Source organism: Accipiter gentilis, chromosome 8, assembly GCF_929443795.1.
Source record: "Accipiter gentilis chromosome 8, bAccGen1.1, whole genome shotgun sequence".
Classification (NCBI taxonomy): domain Eukaryota; kingdom Metazoa; phylum Chordata; class Aves; order Accipitriformes; family Accipitridae; genus Astur; species Astur gentilis.
The window spans coordinates 7425604-7445862 of record NC_064887.1 but is presented as its reverse complement, the minus strand read 5'-3'; the positions used below and the strand labels follow the sequence as shown (position 1 = coordinate 7445862).

Sequence of the window (20259 nt, the reverse complement as noted above, 5' to 3'; positions counted from 1 at the left end):
GGCGGAGGCGATAGGCTGCGCGCCGTGTAAATAACCGCCGCCTCACCGCCGCGGACGGCGCCGCGAGAGGCCGGCCCGCGGCGGGCAGGCCCCGGCTCACCTCGGCCTCCCGCCGCCCGGTGAAACGGCGCCCGCCCGGCACGGGGACGCCTGCGGCCGCGGCTCCGAAGCAGCAGCGCGCCTGCGCGGAGGGGAGCTGGGTGGGGCGGGACTTCAGCGGCGGGGGCGGGGCCAGCAGCGCCCGGGGGGAGGGCGGGGCCGGGCCCTGGGCTGCGCGCGGGAGAGCCGATGGCTCGGCAGGATCAGTTTTTGGAGGAGCCCGTCCCACACAAAACGTGTTTTCCAACTCTCCGTCTCCCACTAACCAGTGCATTTTTGTGAACAGGGCGATTACGAAAGCAGATTTCAACAGCCCTGCAGTACTTGAGGCTACGTCTTAGAAACAATCCTCGATATCAATCAAAAAGAAAAAAGTTGGTTACTTGAATGACAAATTTCCCCTGGTATTTTTTACTTTCCCGGGAGCAAACAATCTCCTTAATTCAGTGCAAAGTGGAAGTTCCTTTGCATTCGCTCAGTAATGTAAGTTAAAGCACATTTTAATGATCTCTTACACTCAACAAAAGTCAACGAGGAAAAGCTACATAAATCGCAACACCACAAAGACAACTGCTACTATTCACAAAAAAACCCTCCTCAGCATAGTAGTGAGGCAAGTAATCCATTTCAATTTCATACACCTCAGCTGAAAGGGAACCAGTTACCAGCACATAAAAATATTTTAAAAACAAATCGTTTGATTTCAAGTACTTAAAAGGCTTTGAAGCAAATTCTTTATTATACAAAAAGTGCTTTAATACATTACATTCAAGCAAAGTATTCAGAAAAAATACATCTCACTATTTCCATTTTATCAACAATTTAAAAAATAAAAATAGACAATATTTAAAATATTTATATGTACTTTAAAAAAATCTCTATTGCCTTACTCTTCCTTGAGTGCATACATGACATCATCCTGGCTGATATTTAGTCGCACCCGCATGTGAAGATACTTATTACTGGACTCCACCAGCAAGAGCCTGCAGGCACCAAGTCTTGAACAAATTGCCATAATTTCTGATAGCGTAGGGCTCTGCATGCCTTCAATTCTACACAATGCTATGTGTTGATGATAGACCTATTAAAAAAAAAGAGAAAAGGACACAGGTCATGTTTACCTCCTGCTTTGAGTAGGCCAAGGTGAAAAAGAGAAGCTTCCTTCCCTCCACTTCTATGGGAGCAGAGGAAAAACTAGCTCCAGTCCATTCAGATGAAACACACACACTGCTGTTTTAGGACAAAACTGTTATGACTTTGTCACAGAAGCAACAATTCCAAACCAGTTTCCTTTTTTTATATAGCCAAAAAGCAGAACAATTAGCAAACTACTTTGTCTGCATTTTTTTTTAACTACATCATTTTATCTGTTACCACAACTCTTCTCCCCTGGAGTATGTGGACTAAAGCTTATCCAGCAGATTAAGAGCTGACATACAGTTAATTACATATCAGTTCACTCAGAAGTGATATTCAGCCCAGTGACAAGTAAACACAAGTCACACTGACTACAAACATAAAAGATCACAGCTTAGAAAGGCATGATACACCTTTGAGCTCAGGAGAATGCACTTGTCACAAATCATGCAGACTGGTAAATCTGTAACAAGAATCAGTTGGGGTCTTCTGCTTTTCTATTAAGAAAACCCTTTTGGTGTTACAGGAAAACCAAGGGGAAAATGTAACAAATCAGCCTAACAAAATATTCTTTGAACTTCAAGAACGAATAGCCCAGTGTAGCTATGCAATCAACTGATGCAGACATTCAGGAGCCAGTAACAGTAAACGCAATTAAAATGCTTACTTACAAACCTGTAGAACCACATAAAACTGTCAGGTTATTTTATACATAAATATATAGTTCTAAACATTTTTATAAGTATTAACAATTAGCTTCCATACAGTGAATCACGACATGAACTCTGTGCAGTCTTCACAGCTCTGCTGAAGCTACTAGTGATACACCTGCCTCTACTGAGAAAGACAGTGATACAGAAGTTGGAATCAACTTCCAGTTTTCCTCCTTGAACTATGCTGCCCGCTATTTTCAGGTTCTCTTATTTTTCCTGTTATAAAGCATGTTAGGTGGACACATGCAATATTTTCAGATGCAGGCCAAAAAAATCACTTTGTGATCCAGATCACTGGTAACATTAATACAGCAGCAGATGTTTCCAGTTATAAGTATTTAGTCCCATTGAAAACAGGTGGTAGCATTCAATTAGACTTTACACCTAGCCTGGACAGCCATGCCCCAGTTTACCTTGCCATTTTATTGTCTTCCATCAAATTTTCAGAATGAAACCCCCAAATATTTAAGTATTTACACCTTTGCCTGATAATTTTGACAGTGCCCCCCTCTTTTTTAAGATTAAAAAGGTACTCCAAACCACAAACTTACTTGTTGAACTGTTGCCTCCTCAACTCCTGCCCTGCGAAACTCTGCCAAAATTGCTTTCAAAAAGATCTGTTCATGCAATGAGGCATTCCTGAATATCAAAACAAAACAGACAAAAATCAGTCTGCGAACTTTAGAACTTATGAAACATCAGGAAGTCTGGAAGGGAAATTGCTTGGTAACCACATACTTAAATGCAGGCTATTTTTCTACCTGAGAGGGCTAGTTTATGTCAACTAGTCATTATATTACACCCTGCAATTCTGGCACCACAATACATTGAAAGAGAGGTGAGGTGAAGTAAAATGCATTGTATCTGAACACGTTTCAATCCATACATCATACACGTTCTGCAGCGTGTTATGGTCAACTTACATTTATGAAATAACAAATTAACATTGAGGTTTTCAGGCCTAAGTAGCACAGTAAAAGCAGGACTTACATATCCAACAAAATACTGTATTTGCACCCCTTAGTCGTCCCCCCCTTCCCTGCTGAAACAGATTCTCTTCCTTTTGACTAGAAAACGGTAAAGCACTTTACCAGCTACAGCTTGTGCAGGCCACTGAAAGGCAACAAAATTCCTCACATGTAGTGCCTCAGGAAACATTTTGGAAGTCCTAACAGAATCTATTTACATTAAAGAAAGAAACCAGTTCAAATGGGGAAGCCTTGCATTCTGCTCAGACCTCTGTGGCTGCATCTAAACGAGCAACAACAGTGGCATAATACAAGCAGGTATGTAAAGGGGAATAGTTGACTTTTGAGGACCCGGTGCCTACATTATGCACATCTGAGTGTTTTTCCCCTCAGTCTAGCTCAAAGTCTGGTCCAGTATGCTGAATAACCAGCAGCTTTGTAGTTCTCAGCTCCTGAGTTTATCTTCCAGATATAGTTCCAACTGGAAGGAATTCAAATATATGTACTTAGAAACTGCTGTTCAGTGAAATCGATGTACAGTAAGCAGGGACAATCAGGAAATTCAAAAGCCTCCTCCTGATCTGAGCTAACACACCAACATGAAAACATCCTGTATAAACTTGGTACAAGTTATTTCTATGCCTTTGTTTCCCCTGTCTTTAATTCCTATTTCGTATGTCTCTCTCCTAGTTGTGCTGCACAGTTTGTTTTGTATCGTACTTCAACAAAGCACGATGCGTCGCATATGCTCCTGAAGGGTGGTAAGGACAGACTGAATGTTTTTTGGGGGAAAAAAAAAAAATAGCCCAGTGAATCTGAGAAATGTTTTTACCTGATTGCATTTATATATGGTGATGAAAACATTTCATCTATGGCTTCTGTTACATGGGCCATCCTGACTATTTCAGGGCTTCCCTTTTGGCTAGCAAACTCGCAGATCTCAGTGGCCCTTCTGCAGATATCAAGGCAACGCCTTGCATCACCAGACAGTGCTGCGACCTGAAAGTAAACACGACAGGTTTGTAGCAATATTTCTTACAAGTTGAAAAAGGAGTTTAGCAAGAATCAACAGACAACACCCCCACCCCCAAACCTGGCCACAAAACAGGAGGAGAGCAATGCTACTTGCTAACCATGTTACTAGAATCCCAAATTTAACTAACAATCTTATTGACCAAAACCAACAGAAGCAACATTCTGTGTCATCCCCCCCGATCTTGTCATTACAAATTCAAGACTGAACTTTTTTCCATAACCACAGAAAAGTCATAGCTTAAAAAAACCCCAAACAACAAACCAGGAAATTCAATGTGAGCAGCTCAGTTAAACACCAGAAGTTTTCAGAAATGTTATCAATTTAAAACCCTACCACAATCCAGGTTCATTAAAAAAAATAAAATGGCGGGGGGGACACCTCCTGCTTTTCCATACTCAATAGAATCTTGGTTTTAAGAGTACACTATTTTTCAGCAGGTCTCCAAGAAACATCTGGGATAGTGAATTTACACTTAAAAGTGCCTGAAAATTTTTAGGTGTCTGAAATTTCTGAAACTAAATACTTCTTAAAGCACCACTAGTGGTTTACAATTTTAATAAAGCTACGAACATTCACTAGATATAGTACTAGCTTAGTTTTCCCAGTAGATGCTGATAACATATGAAAGCCCTAGAATCCAGCTGGAGCCAAGAACGGGAAACCCTCCAGAAAATCTAATTGCAAGTCACTTTTCTAGATTTTCTGAAGAAAAAAAGTCATACTAGAAAAACACCGCAGATTATTCAGTCTGCAAAGTTATCACTATTATTCTTACAAAAAGATGGTTCCTTCATAACAAAACAAATGCTTATATTTACTTCTGACATTTATGAGTACTCCTTTTATAATACTATAATGATGCTTAGCAGGAAAAGTTTAAGTGTATACTGGTTGACAGATGTTCTAACATAATTTTAAGATTATTTTAAAGTATAATACCTAACATAAGACGTTAAACAATGCATACATCTTAATTTGAGAAGCTTCTGATCCCTAATGCATTATTTATTTTTTGTACAACTACTAAGACTGGCAACGGAACAGGTACTATTTATTATGCCAAGGCTTTAAACATCTTGAGAAAGAAAATGAATATGGATATTACCACCGCCACTAGTGGCATACTGGGTTTTTTTTTCAAGATCATCCAATGACTCACATTATGCCCAACACTGGAAGAAGCTGACTTATTATGCATTATCACGACTCTTGTTGTCATGCCTCCAGCTCTTGGAATATACTTCTGCCTTCTCAAAGTAGGTGGAAAAAGCAAGGACACTGCTTTAGCAATGTTTCCTGCTAAAATACCATGTATACCTTATAGAGAGCATAATGTATGATCCACTACTTACACCCCACTTGTCTCCAATATGTAACACAAACACAGAACCAGGTCTGAATATGTGCCAAAATTCTCCCCTCCTGCCCCCTGCCTCCTTCACTTAGTGCAACAACAAAAGACATACATATGTACTTTTCTTACCTTTCTAGAAACCAGCTGAATTGCATCCTCTTCAAATGCCTTCATGCTGTTCAGTCTGGATGAAATAATTTGCTGTAATTGTTTGTAGGTGTAGGGCTGAAAGGACATTCTGGTAAGACCCTATAGTAAACAACAATACAGTGAGAAACATTTGTAGCACTTGAAAACTCTCAGCTGCTCAAGCATAGCCTGTATAGTTAGTTTTATTTTCTCTGGTAGGAGCAATCTCTTTTTCATATCCTTCCCCTCCAAGTGATACGCTTTAATCAATTCTTCCACCTCATATCTGTGAAATATATGTGCAAATCCACAAAACTCTGACTAAGTGAGGACCACTGGTTGGACCTCTCCACTGAAAGGCCTGAGGAGCAAGCACTACTGCTATTAGAATCCAAGTTTCTCTTACAAAACTTGTAAACAAATCAGAGCCACCTAATACAAAAAAATCTTTTGTTTACAACTGTTTACACTTTATTTTTTAATATAGTAACAGCAGAAGCTATGAAAAAATACTAATCTCTCCTTTAGCAAATCTGTATACATGTATACAGTCATACTATTGACTTGATGTTAGCAATCAGCCACGAATTAAAAATCCTCTTCTGGCTCAAGCTAATAAAAACTGCTGTTAGATGAGGAGGACAGTCTATGTTATAAATGGTACACTGCCTCCCATATTATACAGGAGGCCTGAGTTTTGCATTTCTTATGCAAAAGTCTTCTCTCTTGTGACTATATAGACTCAGCTGATCTGCAGGTTTAGGGGGTGGGGGAAAGCAATTCACACACCATGGAACTATTTTTGAGTCACAGAAGGATGGAGGCACAGAGCACTGGTTTTGCAAATAACTTCAGAGCAGTGATGAAGAGATGACCTAGGAAAATGTATTCAACACAGTTGTAGAGTGCATCTAACTTTCTGTCCAAAGGTATTCAACAAAGAAAAATCTACAAGCTTATGATGACAAACAGAGAGAAGTAACTAGGTGCCTGGAATGAAAGGGGAAAGAGGAAGGGAGAACAGAGGAGAATTCTTCTGAACTCTAGAGTAAGCAGCTGAACCATGAAGCATGGTATTTGATTACCCAGATCTTAATATGTTTAAAAAGACATCTGCATTCTTAGTTCATTCTTACAATAACATAGTGTACTTACACAGCATAACATCTGATTAGCAAGCTGGCTCCTAAACTTAATTTTCTAAGATTTAGGTGTTCATTATCAGCCCTCTGGAGAGAGAATTATAAAAGCACTGTTTAACGTCTGATGTAACCAATCCTACCCTTCTCCTGGATTACTTTTGACTGCATACAGTATTTAATCTGTTCTCATTTTATAACATAGCAACAAAACTGCTAGGACATACCAGCCTGCTAGCTACTCTGTTCATCATTATTCTCTCTGGCAAGTCCATGGTGTTAGCAATGGCCAAGATGATTAACTTGGAGTGCTTTTGAGTTGGCCAGTCAAATAAATTGTACATCACATTCTGCTTCCGGGTCCACAGAAGATCAAGCTGCAGAGACAGAAAGAGAAGAATTAGACTGAAAAAGAATGGCCTTGGATTTGCAATACTTGATGGGGGTTTGAGAGAGCTAGCTCTGCCACAAAAGACTTCTTATGTGATTCTGAACAAGCTGTCTCGGTTGTGTTTCCTCTATCCATCTACTAATGCTACTGCACTTTCCGAATTAGGACTCTAATCCCTTTTGGAGAAGCACAGGCCTACTAGATGCTTGAACAGTATTAATCACAGTAGAGTGATTAAACAGCTGGTTTTTAAACACTACTGTGATAGTAATACTACATCTAACAAGATTAAGACAGTCCATTTAAGACCCTGAATTAGCTTACAGCAAAAAAATAAGTATGCATTTGTTTATCACTGAACATAGCACATTCAAGAAGTTTCAAAACTGGGTATGACTTATTTCACTGGGAGTTTTCTCACTGGAAAAGCAGCAGCTTCCAGACAATATACAGTTGAATTCTATGGTATTTAGGACTTGACAGAACAACTTGTTCCGTGACTTGGACCAAACCAAAACATAAAACCATTGTGAAATCCAAGGCAGAGAACAATATGGCAACAGGTTACTTGCCCATTTAAATTCAGTTTCCTAATAAGGCTAAGAGGAACTCTTTGCGTCTCCTCTCAAGTCTATTCCTTTTAGATCACATCTAATATACTCTAAGCATGTACAATTTGTCTTTTCCCATCCTCCAGCAAGTCATTTCTTATGATATTTCAAGGAAAGGGAATGAAGGATTCTTTGTCTCACCTCATCCACTACCAGCACTGTAGTCTTCCTCTTTGGTCCAGGTGTATTGAACAGTTTTGCCAAGAGTACTGCAGCATGGGTTGCTGTCACCTTCTGACCTGTCAGTAACTGGACAAGGATTAAGCACTGTTGCAGGTTAATCACACCAAAACCCTGGAAATACAAAGTTTAACTCCTATTCTGTTTTAACTTTTCTCTAACAATCAACATTAAACATCTGGATTTTTTTCCTCCATGGCAGGGGGAGTAAAAAAAGAAAGAGTAGCTCGTAAGACACTCAGGTCTGCCAGAAACTGTCCATAAAGGAGAACAAAAATAAAAGAATACATAGCTAAAAAGAAAGGCCATTACAATTTCCTGCAATTTGTCTTAAATATAAAGAAATCCTGAACCCAGTCTCAGGAGTATACTAAACATAGTATACCTCAAGGGTGTCTCTGAACACAAGACACACACTGAAAACTTAAGTCAGTTGACAAGAATAGCCTGACTTCAGTGATTGCGGACTCCCATTAAAATATTAATGAATCAGCAGGATCTAGAGCTAAATTTATTCAACTCTAAGCTAAAAAAATATGTTCAACAAGAACTGCTTCTGCAATAATCTATGTGGTGTATCCTCCCTTGCAGGTCCAAAGATACACAGAAATTAAAGCAAGACATTTCAAAATTACACTACATAAGCTGAATCAATTGTTCAACATAGTTCAGAGTCAAGCTGTAAAGTAAAATGGAGATTGCATTTGAAAATTGTATTTGTTCTCCAGAATCCCTTAAAAACTGACCTAAGATTTCATAATTATTAAATAAGCTGGAGCATGACAATAATGTATAATCTGGACTGGTTTTGTGTTTCCAATTCAGTCAGGACAGTCTGAATCAGTCATAAAATGCAGTTGGATCCCAGAGGATCCTGATTCTACAGCTCTGGAACTGGGCATCCCATATACCACAGAGTTCAGTTTGTTGTGGTGGAACTAGCACACTTACTATACCCAGGAATTTAACCTTATCTCTCTCAGCTGTTCAGGCCTTCCTGTCCCTGTTCCTTCTCTATAAACTTTCCTATGACAGTGACGTAACTGCAGTAGTGAACACTCCAGAATTTGCTTCTGTCATGCAAAGACATGTCAGCAAACTGGAGCTTGAGACTGACCTGTGACAAGAGATACAGCAATCAGAAAAGTAGCAGCAGCCTAGCTAGGATACTTGGATAACAGCTGAGGCAGAAGGTTTCAGAGAAATAAGTGGTTCATTTGACTGTGTGCTCCCCTGAAGGATATTTAACTGGGTTAACTTAAAGAGTTCAGGGTCCATGGGGAGCAACAAGTTTTACTTCCCAAGGCCTATTCTTTATTAATTTTAAAATTTTATGCTGAACAGGATAGGAACAAAGAATGTTAAAATACATTAGCATTACCATGAAAAGGTAATTGTCATGGAGCCTTTCACTATGCTACAGAAACACAGCATCCTGGCTACAGCAAATCCCTCAGCAAGACACTGTCTATGCTGGTTTGAGGAAATGATGCAAATGTGTAAATTTAACTCCCAGCTATGAGGACAGGGGTATTAGAACAATGTATACCACTTCCTACTCAGGTAGAAGATGTCAAACTTAAATAAATGGAGCGTAAGTTTATAAGAAAATGCAATAGATGCTTTGAGAAACCATCATTTCGTTGCCAAGTCACTGGCTTGAAGTTAGCCTAGACTGACAAAGGTCTTGAGCAGTTACTGTATAACACCTATTGGGTGATCTTAATCCAGTCCTCTGAAGGTTAATTCACACCCATATAAACGCAAGCACAGTCAGTAGTCCCAGATGAGATAATGCAGATGTTTGTCATGGAAACATGAAATACAGTATCGTTGACAGAGATGGCCCCCCTTTAGCTGGATTGCTATGACAACATACCAATTAACCATTAAGACTCCCTTAGTAATTATTCTGCTACTAAACTGACTTCCAGAGTTGTCATCTCAGTAATTTTTTTTAAGCATACCTGTGCAAAAAAAGTTACAGAAGGGGGAAATATAAAAAGAATCTGGTTTAGATTTTTTTAAACCTGAGTGTATGTAATAAATCAGGCTATTTCCCAGCCACCGCCCTTATGCAGCTGAAAGCAAAATAGTTCAACAAGTTGGCCATGGCCTTAAGTTAATTATTTTTTAACCTGGTTCAGATAAAAGCATACAGTCTCTCAGAGGGACTGCTTGGAAGTATTGATATGTTAAATGCTTTGAAAACTAACACATCGAGGATCTGATGGTAAAGCATAAGATCTCTTCTTTCAAACCAGACAGTCACTGAGGAGGCTTTACTTACCTCTAGTATCTGCACATAAGCTTGGTGAGGGTCAGTCAACTTCATGCCATTAATCTCTACAAACTGGAATGATGGTAGGTCATCATTTTCGGCAGCTTGCTGAAGACAGTGAATTACCTCATGAACAGTCGCAGTTTTACCTGTCCCAGGCACTCCAGAAATGTACATGCACCTACAAAAGGAGAACACCTTTTCAGCAGCCTGAGCAAAATAACACTCTTAGGATTAGTGTGCTGGAATGCCTGAGTTCTGAGACCAGCATTGAATACTACTCCTCTCACTTCAGGCAATTCCCTATATTTCAGTTACTTTATTTGCAAACTGGGGCACATAACACACTGGAAGATCATGAGGATTGTTATTATTACTGAAGCAATTAACAATCTAAAATACTTTATACATGTAATTTACCTCTTCAAAAAAGAAGAAATGGTTTCCCAGACATCTAAAACTGACTAGTTATACCTTGGTCTGTAATTTGAATCTGTACAATCCACATTATTTCTGTGCACAATCCTTCTTAAGGAAGAAAAATACTAGGAAAATTCAATTAGGAAATTCAGCCAAATGATAACTTTTTAAATAAAAGCAGCATTGATTGTCTGACTGCTGTTATGCCATAGGTAGATGTTATCTTGGTTATAGCCTCACCAACAAACTTACCCTCCTGTACCATCAATAAGTTTGCTTTCCACAAAGTTATAGATATCCTGGAATTCTTCCTCACGACAAGGCAGACATTCTGGGATAGCAGAAACATGCAGCCTTTTGATTAAAAAAGAAAAGGAAAATTGAAATAGGAGGTCCAAGGTTTGCATTTTCACAGTTCTACCTGAAAGGCCTACTAAGGAAAACAAAGAGCCAGACGCTCCACCTTTCACAGTTGTATGTGGTTTTCCAAATCTCTCCCACGTACTTTAAATCTGAACACCAATGTCAAGTATCCCAGAAGAAATAGCCTAGTCTCTTTATATGCGCTTTTAAGGTTTAAGAGGGCTGAACAGTCATCTTCATAAACAAACACCATGGATATGTAGCAATAAAGAACTAGCTGTTTTAATTCACAAAAAAATTTGTAAGTCAATGTAGAGATAGGATAAAACAACTGAGACTGCTTATAGGAAACTGAAAAAAACTAAAACTCAGTTTGAAAGATACAGTCAATCCTGAATGCATTTTTTTTTTCCACTGAAGATTTACAACAAGACCTGTAAAGCTTTTTCACACACTAAGAGGAAACCGATATTGTACCTTTACAATCTAAAGCTAGTAAGAGAGGATCTTTGTTTTTCTAATGTTACACAGAATAAAGACAGATACCTAATTCTGAAGAACTTAGCACAGACTGGTTACAAAAATTTGGAATTGTAAATACTACTAGTATTTGCAAATCTAGTATTGTGCTGTAAATTCATAAACGCTCTTCTGGTATCAAAACACCACAGACTTTTACCAAATTTATTCAAGATAGCAAGGATGACATTTCGCTATTTCAGCATAGCCTACTGCTCTGCATACCTGACACAATGAGATGATTTCCTCCCTTGAGGACACATTACCTTAATCTGGCTTCTTCTAGCATACTGGCTGGTTTCTGTGCTTCATGGTTGCGCCTAGGAATTTCAGGAGTTGCATTCCGGGGTGTCTTGGGTGTTCCTGGTAAAGGCTACAAAGAAAAGTTAAAACCTAAAACAGAATTTCTACATATGGCAATTTCTATTTAAGACTGATCCTTCATACAAGTTTCTCAAATACTACTTAAGCACAAAGACTACCCAGGGATGCCAGAGCACAAGCTGAAAAGGAAAAGTCTTTACAAAGGGAATTACCAAACAAGCCACATAGTCTTTTCTTCCTAAGGGGAAAAAAGAAACTGGAAAGAGGGTGGTGACAAAGACAATTACACCTTTTAATAGTCTGAAGAATTTTTAAATTGTATATTCCTTTCTGAAGTGCTGTGTTATAAAGTGATCTGCTTCTTAAGAAACAGCAAGCAACTAGAAATTAATCTATCTGAATTTCATTGTCCAAACAAAAAAAGCCATACGATATCTTAATTATTTTTCTTTGCTGTGCTTACAAGTTCTAGTTACACTAGGATTTCTGTGCTAGATATTTCATAAACACAGTGTAAAAATTAGCCATTAACAGCAGGTACTGGCTATAGTGCCGAAAACTGTCTTAACGAGTCAGGCCTAACATTCACATAGCCTGGTATCCCACCTCCATCAGCAGCCAGGACACTATGAGAAACTGCTGGCCAAACTCTTTGGTGCAGCCACGAACACTGCAGAGCATCTCTTTTGCCTTGGTAACCATTGGTAAGCTTCCAAGAATCAGGACAGCTCTACTGCCCAGCACAAAGTTGGTCTTATGGCTTTCTGCTATATATAGATTGCACTCAAAGACTATATAGAACTAAAATTTCTCTGCGCAGCTTACAATAAAAGTAAAAACGGTGGCCATAAACGTTTTAATCAGTTTGGCTCCAGCCCAACCCAACATTTTCCCCGTTTAGGCTAGAGTTTTCCGATCAACATTTTCACAACATTCACAATATGCAAGTGTTTTATACATTCACATAACCTACTCATATCAAAGATCGTATGAATCAAGAAAACGTTTCATTAAAAGCTAAGGGGTTCAGACACTTGACTGTGGTACACAGTCATCAAGCATTCAAATAATTGCCTCAGAAATAATAACAGCAGCCCTTTTATATGGAACCTTACAGTTTTCTTCAGGGTCTTAGCAGGAGTGTGAACTGAAGACCTCCTTGAAGATTTTGGGGTGCTGAGCATTCTACTTGATTTAGTTTTCTTTTCTGGTGTACAGAGCACATCACTGTCCTCTTCTTCACTACTTGAAGAGTAAGAGCTGTCTGAGCTAGATAGAAAATCCTCTTCCTGGTTCAACTCTAGTGTATTTAATACGCTATGAGAAACAGAAATGACAGCAGTTTTAAAAAAATACATACAACTCTACACAGTACAAAGTATCATCTGTATATTTTCAGCTTTTTCTGTAGTTATATGGAATCAGCAAGCCAACATATTTTCCACTTGAGCTGTTAATTTTCCATGGCTATTTAATACACTCGTTTAAAGGAAGTCAGTTTTCTGATGAACACCATGAGTCAGCTTTAAGTTTCTGAACATAAGACAGTTTTCACTCACACCGCAATTAAGCTGTGCTTCTAGAACCATTTGCATTTCAATATTAAGCTAGACAAACCGTCAAGGCTTCAAGCTATCGAGAGCGATCTGAATAAGACATCACGGATGCAAAAGTTTACCTGATTTGCTCTGCAATGAGAGTGCTTGTTTTCTGTGCACATATTCTACGAGAACGAGGGGTCAATACAGGGCTCTGACTACCCAGTTCCTGATGTCCAATTGAACTGTAAAGAAAGAACACAAAGCTATTTGTATTTCCTTGTTGCATCACACTTGTAAAGATGGAGAGGCGGTCTTTCAAACTTCAGGCTCAAGTGTTATGGCTGTCAATCCAGCACAAATTCTCATTTACAGTTATTTACACATTGGCTATAGCATGGACACTGGCAGCACAATTTCCCCTCTTGCACTCTCTCTTCAATATATCTTTGCCAAGAAAAAAAACCCGAAACCACAAAATATTTACTATAGTTCATTCATAGTCTGTACTGTAAAGATTTTTATGATAAAGTGTTTCTATAAAGCTCTGTGAACCAGTTGAGGAAAGCTGCTAAGTCTAAAGAGAGGGCCTGAGTCCATACAAGTCAGAGTTCTAGCTGACCTGTGGTGCTGTGACAACAGCAACTGCACTAGCATAAGTTCAAAACAGATGTCTCTGATACGGGCCCTATCAACATTATACCACCTTGTTTCCTGACACATCCTCAGCTGGCAACAGCTATTTATTTCAGCTTGACTAACAGCTGTTGCACATTAACAGCTTTCCCTCACTTCCCCAGTTAGACACACATACATCAGCAAAGAGTACCGAACAGATGCCGATATAGATGAATTAACAGCCAAATTATTTTGCAAATATAACACTGCCAAAAAGAAGGGACAGGGGCTTAAAACACTAGTGTTTTTTTGTTTGGTTGTGGGGTTTTGCTCTTGTTTGGGGTTGTTTGGGTTTTTTTGGTGGTTTGTGGGTTTTGGTGTTTGGGTTTTTTTGTTGGGGTTTTTTTGTTTGTTTGCTTTTTAAGAGAAAACAAATATTATTTTCTTCAAGCATCTCTGATCTGCCCTTTGGAGTAAATTTTTCTACTTGTGTTTTGAGATTCCTTGGTTGTCTTCTTAGGCACTTCTTCATCCCTACCACTGAAACCCTTTACTGTTAATACAACTTTTCTATTAGTTCAGAGGACACAATGAGATGAATTACTTTATTTGTAGACAGTTCTCAATTTTTTTTTTTAGATCTGTAAATATCATTAAAATGCCATTACCTTATGAATGAAAAGTAATTTTTTTTTGCTATACAATAAGTGAAAAAAATGGGGTGCAGATCCACTAAGTGTTGCACCAACATCTTTACTCTGAATGGAGAAATACGATTTGCAATATTTTTATACAAGGAGGTCTGATCCATTCTCCTCCTGTCCCAGCTTAATGCCATTTTTAAAGGCTGGGTGAAGATGTACTTAAACAATTATGCTTTTTGAGCTTTGATTTCTTTTCTAAATAAAAATTATCATGAAAGTATACATACAATTACCATGAGAACTCTCATGAGACCAATCACATCCCTTCCTATAGTTGAGCATATCTCAATAGTTGTCACAAGTAGGGCACATTTGAGCCTGTGTGACATACCTACTGCAGAGAAACAGATTTTTACCCATGCTGATGGGTACAAACCATAATGATCAATATGGCTTCAGTTCCCTTTCATATCATCCTACCATTCCCTTTTCCAACCTCTTCTCTCTCTTCTTGCAACCACAAACCGATTGGGTCCATCTTAAAAGTCAACTCCTTTTATGATCTCCCCAGTCATTCATTCACCTCCAAGTAACACACTTTCTAGAGCTTTACCACAGTGCACTTATAACTATTTAGGCTATCCACCTTCTCTCAGTGATCTCAACAGGCAAAACGTAGTACACAGATTTCACCTGCTTTTCTCTCCAGAAGTCTTTCATAAATGTGGTTTAAGGGACCTACATACAAATAGAAACCCCATACAAAAGTAATTATAAAAAAAGTTATCACTTACCATATAACGTCATATTCCCTATTAAGATTCTTGGCTTTCTCACTGGAGTCTTTGACCTTACTATAGGGGGATAATCGTATTGTATCACTAAATGTCTGCCAGTACTCTGCAGTATCAAACATTGACTTTGACTTATCATTGGCACAAGGCATTTTTGGTGGTGAGCCTAAAATGCCAGTGAATTTCACTTTTCTTTTAGTAGCTGATGGTTCTAATGTTGTTATAGCATCACAGTCATCATCCAAAAGTTCCAAAACTTCACATCCCAGGAGCCTGCCTTTAGAAGATCTTGTGGGACCTAGGAATCAAAAGCAAAGTGAACTTTTGTCAGGCTTTAATATGGCTGGTTTGGTTAACTTTCAGAAGGCATGGTACGACTGGCTCAGTGGCTGTCATTTAGATGACAGGAGATAGCATCACACTCCAGGAACAAGGAACTGAATCACTAGAAGGCACATGCTTCCTCTAAAAAGATGAATAAATAGAATACAAACTGATTTTTTTCAGTTTTCTAACCTGCCTCCATCACTTACAGCTTTACTCGGGCTCCAGTTTGAAAATACTGCACGTTACATAGGATCAAATGTGCTTATTCAACTAGCCCAATGGAAACATTCTAGCACACCATTAGTCAGAAGATTAAAAAAAGTGAGATGGTCTGAGGTCAAGTTAGGCTGACTGGTAGCATTTCAGCCAAGTACTTTAATTTAGACTTACCAGTTACAAATAAAACATTTGCAACAGCAATTGGATATAAGCAGTACAGCTGCTCGAAATAACAGACATAAGACAAACTGATGCACCCAGAAGGCTTGTGCTAACTCCAAAGCCTGAATAAAGCAGCTAAAAATACTGATGTTGAATATTACCATTGTTTGAACTACCGAAAATAAAGAGGTGCAAAACATTACATTCAATACTACCAGATGGATAGAATATCGCCATATACATACTGTTTAACTGTAACTTCTTCCTTGCTGTTGGAGTTCTCATTCCATTAGCCACTCTTTGTGAATGTCTCTCCTTAGCAAGGGAGGACTTGGAAGCAGAATGTTTTGATTCTATTTCCATTTCAACATTTCTTGGTTTTGTGGCACTCCGAACAACACTTTCTCTCTCTTTTTTCAGGGGGGAAATGATGTCCAAAGGAATAAATGAGTTTGAAGAGTTTGAGATGCCACCTCCTTTCTTGTTAGCTTCTTTCAGCTTCGAGAATGTATCAGGGGACAAAGCCTTAAAGCATTTCCCATCCCAAGACTGTTTTACATAAAAACTTTGTTCCTTGTTTGATGTAATAGGTAGTTCCTCCCCTAGATGTAGTGGTATTACCTGTAAAAACAGAAAATACCAAAACAGACATACCTCAGCATTTATTTAGCATTCAACTATTTTCTTAGCATGCAACTATTTTCTATTCACGGATCTTATTATTGGAACTCATGCAATCTTTCATTATAGAGGGTAACACCTTCAAACTACATTTACACTAGCATAAGTTTATCGCACTACAGGACTCCCATTCACATTACTTCTTTCCATGCAAACCTCTAAATGAGCTGGCTGCCAACAACCAAAGGGATGGAGGAAAGAGAATATCAACAGTTTTCAACTATCCTATCCTCTGTTAACTGCATTAACAAATATACATCACACATTTGGTTTGCGAGGGTGCTGCACTGTTCTATTATGCTTTTCAAATTGTTTCTGTTTCTTTCTTCCCTCTATGTGCAGGGGGGGTTGCAGTACATACCATGACACTTTTAATAATGGTCTCCACAGCTATATCAGTGTCATAGCCAGGAACTTGATCAAAAAACACCTCCTGGGGAGAAACCTCTCTTTTAAGTAGTTTACGTTTATTCGGAGGTATCTCTGTAATATGAGAGAACCACTGCACAACTGCATGTTTCTGCTGACCACCTGTAACAAAGAAAAAAAGTCAGTGAACATTAAGAATTTTATTTTATTGCAAACAGTTATTACCAGACCTCAATGACTTCAGCTGAAATGCCATCAAGGATAGAAATCCTCCCTGGACCCAGGTGAGAAAGCATCTGATAAGATATTACAATTCCCATTTTCTAAGCCAAATTGAAATGTTTGATTTCAGACTTTTAAGGAATAGGATAACACCTGCATAGGGTCTCAATCACAAAATACCTGGAGACCAGCTCCAGACCATCAGTTCACCATCACAAATTAAGAAGTTCCTTATTTGCATAAGTGTGATCTAATCAAACTCTACTCATCAAAAGCAGCAACAGAAAAGGAGAACTGAGAAATTTCAGAACATTTGTAATGTCAATGTTATTTTAGAAGCGAGCCAGAAACATATTTATTCACTGCCTAACAAACCAGAGAATCTTGCTGTTGAAAGGATATCTAGGAGAAAGGTTGAAAAAACACTACAAACAGATTAAGCGTGAAGAAAGTTAAAAGAAACATTTGGAACATATTATAATTGACTGTTAAGTTACTCTCTACAATTTAAGACATTCAGCTTTGAATGAAAACAAAGCCATACATCTTTAACAAATTTGTCAGAGATATACAACAAAAGGAAAATCTTGTTTTATTCCAGCATGAAAAGAATATTCATTTATGTTACAATAAATGTGCATTAGTAAAAAATAAGCTGGAGTGGTATGTACTTATGTTTAAAAAAAGTAAAGAAATTTTAAAAACCTCAAAACATTATTATGATGGCCCAAAACAAACAACAAAAGCTATTCAAGGTCAGACATAGCTAATGAGTAGTTTCTAATTCAGACTCAGACATAGTCTTTGTATCACTCACCTTCCATGATTTACCTTTTCTTATCTATCTCTATAAACAAGTAGTTCTACAAGGGACACAAGTAATAAGCCCCATTTATTCAGCCTTGTACCTTATCACCATATTACCCAATGTCTAATAAAGATGCAAGTTCCAGAGCTGCAGTGCTCTTGCTCCATTTGGATTATCCAACCTCTAAATAAAGCATATGCTCACACTGTCTTCTTCAAGGACCATTTCTTTTAAATTAGACAACTAAGCAAAAAGATTGTAAGAATGTAACATCTTAAGCTCTGTTTATCTATCAAATTTAGTTGAAATTAGCCATCAGTCCCAAATATTTGGGGAGCATGTGAATACAGATGCAGCAATTACCAAAGCCTAATTTCCTTAAAAAATTATGCCAGTGATATAGCATTACTGCTAACTACATCCCCATGAAATAGGTAACAATTTAAGATTTCTCAGATAAGTAGTAAATTTTTATTTCTCTTACCATCTTCATATAAATCCAGGAGTTGTGCCACAAAAGGCTGATCTGCATTCTCCCCTTCTACTAAAATAAAGTTGCCAACTTGTATGCAGGTTTCTGTTCTGCTTCTTTCTGATGTGATAAGGAATCCCCTAGAAGGGGATACAGGCATGCACATTAACAGGATTTCATATTCTTCATAATTCACACATCGTTAAAGCTGATGGCCTGTCACTTTTACAGCTAGTTAAGCCCCCTCTTGCAAAACTTACAATTTAGTTTCCCAATTCAAAGCTTTCATGTATGTTTCAATTAGACAGTTAACACTTATTCAAAGATTTGGTTAAATGCTTTTGTCTACACATTATACAATTTATAATTCAAGAGCTTTGTGAGAACATTTTTGTTATACACGTGCCTCAAAGCCTTACTTGTATTCTCACTGCCACATCAACCTAAACGATGTCAGAAAGGCAAAGAAACCTTCATTGATTCAGTTTCCCTGACCAAGCCAGAAATAAACGTTACTTACTTGTACCGGGAAGTTCTCAGTTTTCTGTCTGAGCTCAGGGGTTTTCCATACCAGGAGTAGGTAACTTTGCTTTGCTGCCGGGTGTTCATGATTCCCAAGGAAAAGCTAAAGCAAATAAACAAGCCATTTTTTTTACCATCATTATTTAAGAGTGAAAGCAGGGAAAGACTCAAGATGGCCAGATACATAGAAATACCATCAATTGTTTCAGTGTGTAAGAAGAACGCGGCACGCACCGGCCGGTTCAGCGAAGCCTCCCTTCCCCAAAGCCTCCAGGCGCCTCTCCCCTGAGGGAGGAGAAAGAAGGAAAAATGTTCAGCAGCGGCTTTTTCTTCAATTCCTTTTTTTCCACGTCCAGCGCTGGACTAACGCACCCGACAAACATGCCATCCCCTTTGTTGTTACCGGCTACTTTGCTTATTCACAGAGGAGGTTATGGGCTACTCTCCGCTTACGAGCGAGCCCTCGCCCTCCGCCGGGCTGCCCTCGGGGCCGGCCACCCGCCGCCATGGCCGGGGCACACCGCCGGCCGTTCTCTCACTATGCCTTACTGGTTTTCGCCCAGACCCCACAGCGACCAGGCGGGCGAGACCGTCACGAACATTTCGCTTGCGCTCAGTTTTTACGGTGGGGGGTTTGGGGAGTATTTTTGTTTGTTTGGGTTTGGTTGTGGTTTTCCAAGTAAGATTTTTTTTTTTTTTTTTTTTTTTCCTTCTGGAAGCGCAAGGCTCAGGAAAACGACACACACACACGCAGAGCCGTTCTCCCCTCGCCCAGTTTAAACGAGGCAACAAAAACCTCAGCCAGGACTCCGCCTCAGGGAGCCCGCTCCCTGCCCCGGGCTACTACCCGCTTCCCAGGAGGCCTGCGGGGCCGTGGCGCCGGAAGGCGCCCATTAGCCTCACCGGGTCGGACCCGCGGCGAGACGCCGAGGTGCTCCACCACCCTTCCCACAGCCTCTAACCCGGCCGCCCCCCGCCTCACGGACCGCAGGGCCGAGGCCCACTCACCGCGGCGGCGGCAGCGCGAGCTCCTGCCTGGCACGGGGATAGAATTTCGCGCCAAAGCCCGGCCGGAGCGCCCCGCCCTCTCCACCGCCCGCGCACGGGGGAGGGGGAGGGAAGGAGGCGGGAAAGGGCCACGCAAGAGCGGCGCCATGTTTGCGACTGGCACCCCGAAGCCGCGGCCGGAAGGGATCTTATAGCCCGAAGATAAGATGGC

At 39.5% G+C, this 20259-nt stretch overlaps 2 protein-coding genes across 2 annotated transcripts in view; both read right to left on the bottom strand.

Moving 5' to 3' along the window:
• The window catches only part of CC2D1B (coiled-coil and C2 domain containing 1B), a 40205-nt gene extending 40017 nt beyond the window's left edge, over positions 1 to 188 (bottom strand). The window contains exon 1 of the mRNA XM_049807528.1: positions 101 to 188. The gene's annotated coding sequence lies outside the window, so the exon portion shown is untranslated. The remainder of the gene's footprint in view (positions 1 to 100) is intronic.
• A 666-nt stretch (positions 189 to 854) lies between these two features.
• ORC1 (origin recognition complex subunit 1) lies at positions 855 to 20203 on the bottom strand. Its single transcript, XM_049807076.1, is given in 18 exon segments — positions 855 to 1180; positions 2501 to 2588; positions 3750 to 3916; positions 5437 to 5556; positions 6803 to 6952; positions 7719 to 7826; positions 10048 to 10219; positions 10711 to 10812; positions 11607 to 11713; positions 12780 to 12981; positions 13343 to 13447; positions 15259 to 15556; positions 16212 to 16587; positions 17009 to 17178; positions 18531 to 18658; positions 19039 to 19143; positions 20049 to 20152; positions 20155 to 20203. Coding segments are annotated over 18 exon segments (2739 nt in total). The 5' UTR covers positions 20197 to 20203; the 3' UTR covers positions 855 to 985.
• Positions 20204 to 20259: the final 56 nt, after the last annotated feature.